This window comes from Apteryx mantelli, chromosome 5 (assembly GCF_036417845.1).
Source record: "Apteryx mantelli isolate bAptMan1 chromosome 5, bAptMan1.hap1, whole genome shotgun sequence".
NCBI lineage: Eukaryota > Metazoa > Chordata > Aves > Apterygiformes > Apterygidae > Apteryx > Apteryx mantelli.
This window is the reverse complement of record NC_089982.1, coordinates 79756626-79762744: the sequence shown is the minus strand read 5'-3', so window position 1 is coordinate 79762744 and position 6119 is coordinate 79756626. Positions and strand designations below refer to the sequence as shown.

The 6119-nt window shown below is 59.2% G+C and overlaps 1 protein-coding gene across 1 annotated transcript; it reads right to left on the bottom strand.

Moving 5' to 3' along the window:
- Positions 1 to 484: 484 nt before the first annotated feature.
- Positions 485 to 5688, bottom strand: NKX1-1 (NK1 homeobox 1). The gene is made up of 2 exons (XM_067297198.1): positions 5337 to 5688; positions 485 to 1272 (listed from the first exon to the last, which is right to left on the bottom strand). The coding sequence occupies exons 1-2, from the start codon at positions 5686 to 5688 to the stop codon at positions 485 to 487; spliced, it is 1140 nt and encodes a 379-aa protein (XP_067153299.1).
- Positions 5689 to 6119: the final 431 nt, after the last annotated feature.

The window sequence follows — 6119 nt, the reverse complement described above, 5'->3', positions numbered from 1 at the left end:
GGGGAGGAAGGTTTTCCTCCTCTTCCTCCCCCCTCCCCCCGAAGCCCAGTCCGGACACATCGCGTATAAAAAGGGTCGTAGAAATGATTGTGGGTGGTGGAGGCGCCCCGCTGCCCGGCGAGGCGGGAGCCGGCCGCCGCCGCCGCTTGCCGCCGCCGCTGTTGGCAGTTAGCCGTTTCGACCGTTAGCCGTTGACGGCGGCGCGCCTCGCCTCGCGGCGGGCGGGAAGGAGAGAGCGCCTCGCCGCTCCTTCCCCTCACGGGCTCGCCGGCAGGCGGTTCCCCCTCACTCATCCCCCGCCGTGCTGTTCCTAATTTACCGAGCGGGGTGGCCTCTCGCGTCGCGGGGGGGGGACAGCACCGCGGCCGGTCTCCTCCGCTGCGGCTCCGCGGCCGCCCCCAGGCTGAGGTGAGTCTGCGACGCCTGAGGGGGGAGCGCGGCGGGCCGGGGTGGGGGGAGAAGGAGGAGGAAGCGGGCGGTGGGTTTATAGGTGCGGGGTGTAGAAAGCCGGAGCGCCGTAAGTCTGCGAGCCCAGGACGAAGGGCGAGAGGACGGCGGGGCTGGGCAGGAAGGGCAGCTGGGCAGCGCACACCAGCCCCCCGGCCGGGTGGCCCGTGTAGCTGCCGGGCCCGTGCATGGAGAGCGGGTTGCCCATGGGCGGCGAGTGGCTGAGCGGGCTGAGGCCGCCCGCCAGCGCGCCGCCGCCCAGGCCGCCGCCCGCCCCGCCGGCGCCGGCGCCGCCGCTGGTGGGCGCGCTGGTGTCGGCGCCGGGGTTCTGCTTCTTCCACTTGGTGCGGCGGTTCTGGAACCAGATCTTCACCTGCGTCTCGGTGAGGCTGAGCGAGAGCGCCAGGTTGAGGCGCTCGCACACCGACAGGTACCGCGTCGACTTGAATTTGTTCTCCAGCGCCACCAGCTGCTCGTAGGTGAAAGCTGTCCGCGCCCGCCGGGGCTTGCCCGACTTGGAGTCCGAGCCCGTGCGCTTCCTCTTGGGCTTGGCCTGCTGGCTCTGCTGCCCCCCGCCGGGCGGCGGCGGCGCCGGCTGCTGAGGCTGCGGCGGCGGCGGAGGCTGCCGCGGGCCGGCGCCCGCCTCGCCCGCCTCGGCGTGGTGGTGGCCCGGCTCGGCCTCGCCGGGCGGCGCCGAGCTGCTGCTGCTGCTGCTCTCCTCGCTGCACAGCTCCTCGTCGTCCGGCAGCTCGCTGTCGGGGCTGCGGCTCGGCCTGCTGCTGTAGTCGAGGTCGCACTCCTCGGCCTTGTAGAGTTCGCCATCCTCTGTGCACAAGCGACAGCCGCCGTTAGGCCTCGCCGCGGCCAGCCCCAGCCCCCGCCCGGCCCGGCCCAAGCCCCCTCCGGTGCAGCCGCCCAGGGTGAGGGCCCCGAGGAGGAATTTGGCCCCGCGGGGCTCGCGCTGCCGCCGGGCTCCGCTTTGGGGGCGGATCCAGCCCGCTGGCGGCCCCGCTGCAGTGAGGGCTGGGGCGGCGGCAGGCTGCCCGCGGTGCTGCGGGGCGAGAGCGCCCGCGAGCGGGGCCGCCCTGCCCGAGGCGGGGAGCCGGCCAGCCCGGGCCTCCTGGCCGCGCAGAGGGCCGCTCAGCCCGCCGAGCCGGGGGTGGGAGCTCCCCTCGGGACCGCCGGGCTGAGCGGTGGCCGCCGAGGGCGAGCGCGCCCGGGGCGAGTCCGCCGGCGCTGCCCCTGCGAGCGCCCCAACTTCGGCAAGGGCTGGCGCCCAGAGGGGAGCGCGCGGGACGTGCCTCCCGCCTCGAGCCGCCGCTCCTGAGCGCACACAGCGCTCAGCGGCCGGGAAGGTCTTCGGGCAGGCGGGGCCGCGCGTCCCCGGAGCCCGGCGGCGGCGCTCTGCGGGGCCCGGCCGCCGCGCCCGCGCCGCGGGGCAGGTGGGGCGGGAGCAGCCCTTGCGCACCCCGCCGCGGCCGAGCGTTTTGGAAGCGGGCAGCGCAGGTGATGCACCGCTTCTAGCAGTTTTAGTTTCGGAATTCTCCGCACCGAGGGAAGGTTTGCTGGCTTTTGCGCTGGCATTTTTAACCCTTTCTCCGCCTTGTTTGATCTCTTGTCTCTTCATGAGACGGAAGTATTAAAGTGGAGTAAATACTTGTATTGATTAGCAGAGCAGATACAAACTTAATTAAACTCATTTTGTGTAATGTACAAACTAGTTAACGGTCATTTAATTTATTTGGGTTTATATTACGCTCCAATTAACGGGTTTCCATCGGAGAACAAGGTAATTATCCGATATTTAAGGCTATTGGACTTCTGTTGACAATTCTGTCATTATGAAGCCCAAAAGAAAATAGCATTTTCAAGGGAACCGGCTCCTCTCGCCCTCAGGGCTCGCTCTCCTCTGGGAGAGCCGGGAGGCAAATGCACTCCGCAAACTCCCACCGAAGTAATGGGGAATTTCGGAGGCGCACGGGCAGCTCGGGGTGCAGAGGACCGTAAATGCGATCCTCTTTATCCATCTCTTTCAGGCACTCCTAAACTTCCCGCCCCAGGTAGCCGCTCACACCTGCAACGGAGGGGTAGCTCCGGGTAGATCTCTAAGCAAGAGCTCGTTTAACTCGTTTAACCGAGCTATGCAAACAGAGAAGTGATTCGCTTATCTACCATCCCGTGCGTGCTTTAGTCGGTTGTAATCCCCCCAAACTGAATATCCTACCACATCTCAAACCTGGTCCACATTCTGATGCTGGACGCCCGTATCTAGGATTAGAGGTGTTAAGTGAGAATGTGTTTTGGGGAAGGAGCTGATTTCGGCTAACGCTGGATGTGGCTGGCTCCCTACGAGAAAAGGGGGCAGGCGAGTATACTGTAATCACCTTTACCCGGAAAACTGCCCTTAATAACGCGGGCTTTATTAACCAAGAGTTTTTTCCAGCTTTCTTTCGAAGTGGCGAATAGAAAAAAACGTATAATCACTGCCGTACGTGAATGTGAACGTAGCTAGTTTTTCGTCCCCCCCCAATTTGAAACAGTGCGTGAAGATGAAGCCAAGTTAAATACCCTACAACCTGTAGAACTTGTTGTAAATTATAGTGCATAATTTTTGCAACAACGATATATTAAAAAAATGTGTGTAGATACGTCTACTTGGCAGGATCTTGGTAATCGTAACCAATACGTGCAGCTTTCACACACACTAAGCAGGGAATGCGTGTTTAGTGTTTTAGAGTTTATTTTTTCCAGTAAACTCTAGGAAATGCTAGCCGTTGTTCAATTAAGGGCTATTAAAATTCTCTTTAAACAGAAAATTTTAACGCGAATACAATTGGCGATGCATATTCACGCTGAACTTGGAATTGTGTTTCTGGAAGATAACATATAATACGGAGTTTTAATATTTATTTTTAAGATTAAATGAGTTTTAGAAGTGATTTATAACACTGTTTTCTTTCTCCTTTTGCCAGAAAGCCACATTTTTGTGGTGTTGGTACTGTTCTGGCTAGAGATACTTTTCAGAACACTTTCCTCTCCTAAATTAAACTGCAGTTTGATGTAATATTACTTACGAGGGGGAAAAAACAGAATTAACTGTCATGATTTTCGAGTAGTTCCAGATCAATTTGTGGCTGTTCTCCCTTTACATAATATTAATGTGTTATGACTGAAGAGCTAAACGCGGAAAATGTCTGGGAAACTTGTCAGTAAGCGAAGCACACTGCTTCATGATGTCTCCAAATGTATTTATTTTTAGAGAAGTGAATAGAATTGCATTTCTCTCCTTGTCTGGAGATAAAAGTGTAAGATTAGGGATAGGCTGACCTCGTTGGTCTTTCTGATTGCACGGATCTATTTAGTATGACAAAAGTCAGATCAGTTTAGACGAATAATTATGCCCGGTAGAAACTGATTTAAAAAAAATCTTTCTGGAATTCTATTAATGCCTCATTTCTGTTTTTTGCTTTGATTAAAACACATCTGTTGTAAAAGGCTCGGGCTAGAACAGATTCCAGAACTCTTTCGCTGCCTAATTTTAGAGACATGCTATGGCAGGATTAGGAAACTCGGAGTCCTCTCCCACCTTAAACCCTGAGAAATTATTTTTCCCTCTCCGAGAAGTTTATTCTCCGCCACTTGCCAGCCTCGTTCCCCCTTCCTCTCCCCTCTCAGGACACAGAATAGCTACAGATATTTTTCACCAGTGCTGTCTTTTCCCGGAAGTGCTCTAATATCCTCAGAGTCGCAGCGTTTAGAGGTGAGAAAGTTGGGATATTTGGACCCAGAAAGAAAAAGCAATCTAGAGCTTGGGTCGAATGCAATTCCCGATCAATAGCGAGCCCTAATAAGTGTAATAGGTTTTAATCGAGTAATTATCCGAATTTTGACCCTATAATTTAGATGTTAGGGAAGAGTTTGCAAGGTGCTTGAAAGAGATATGCACAATTCGATAATAGGATATCGATCCAGGCAGTCCTACATGCCACTCTGGGGCGATTTCCCCCATTATCCAGCCTCTTTACGCTGCTAAGCACATTTTACCTTAAATGTAATCGAAGGAATTTAATTGTTTTTCCAGAGATAACCAGCATTTTGTCACAATTAGTCTGATTTGTCCTAAAAAAGCCAAGGGGAGAGAGAAAATTGAATCTGTCGCCCAGAGCAACGCTCAGCAGGCTGCGGGGGGGGGGAAGGGGAGAGCGGGTTTGAAGGCTGGGAAGAACATACATAAAAGTCATAAATGCCTCGGGAGGCCGGATCGGGAGAGGATTTCGCATCCCCGGCGCCGCGCCCGGCCGCTCAAGGGCTCCGGCTCCTCTGGAGCCGCAGCACTAGGAGCCGCTTGCAAGTTTGCCCGAGCTGCCCCACGGCTGCCTATCGCGGCAGGCGGGAGGAGCAAGGAGAGGGAGCGGATCCCGGGATCCCCTCCCCTCCCCTCCCGGGCCCGCTGCGGGGCTGCGCCGCTCCCTTCCCCGGCTGCGGAGCCGCTCCTCGAGTTGCCGCCTTTCCCGAGGCACCTGCCCGGGGAGGCTCCGCGGCCGCCTGGAGCGGGCAGGGCCCGGCGCGCAGCTCCGCGCGGCGGAAAGGGGGGAGCGCAGAGAGCCGGCCCGCGCCAGCGCCAAGCCCCTGGGCGGCTCTGCTGTACGCGGTCGATGTGCCCCCCGCAGCCCAATACACCTTTCCACCTCCTTATGTGTAGCAGCAGGGAGCAGTTGCACCTCGCCAAGAGCCGGGGCCCCCAGCACCCTGGCTCCCGAGAGCTCCCCGGTGGGACCAGGCTGCCCGGAGTGGGATGGGGGGGGGGGTTAAAGCATGCAGGCACCTTCCCTGGGCAGCCGGCTGCAGCCCCCCTTCCCGGGGGGCTCCGAGCCCCCAAACCTACTTACTGATCAGCTCTGCGGACTTCTTGCACGTGTCGAAATCTTCGGCGAGAGCCTTTTGCTCGGCCAGCTCCGTCCCTGAGTCCTCGGGCTTATCCTCCGCCCCCAGCGTGAACTCGGTCCCCACCGATTTGTACAAGACCGCGCACTGCCTCCTTTTGCTGTTGAATTTGTTAGGGTCCAGGATGTCGAGCACCGAGAAGGAGGTGGTTCTGTGCACCATGGGCAGCGCGGCCACTGCCCCCTCTTGTCCAGGGGTGTTGCTCTGGCTGTCCCCTTGCCTCTCCCTATTTCCAGGGCAGGAGTACAGCGGCAGCTCGCCGCCGGCGGAGAGCCGCGGCTCCCCATGGCTGTCCATGCCTTCCCCGTGCAAGCCGCAGGACTCCCCGCCGATGCCAGCTGCGGCTGCGGGGGCTGTCACCGCCGAGGCTGCCGCTGCCGGGATGGAGATGTCGCCGACCTTGTCTCTGTTCACATTCATGACTCTTTGCAGAGCCCCTCTCGGTTGCAACTTCTTCCCCCCCACCTCCTTTTTCTCCCCCCCCCCCCTTTCCTTCGGCGAAGTTGAGCTGGAAACTCCTCCCCGGCCCCCCGCTCCGGAGCGGCTCTGCGCGCAGGGGAGCGCGGGGCAGGGGCGAGCCGCTGCCTTCAGCTCCCCGCGGCTGCGCTGGGTCCGGCCGGCCGGCCGGCAGCCTCCGGGGAAGGCAGGGAGTCACAAGGTGATGCTCGGCTCAGAGCCTCCACTCAGCTGCTCCTTCTTCCTTCTCATCATCCTCACCAGGCTGCCCA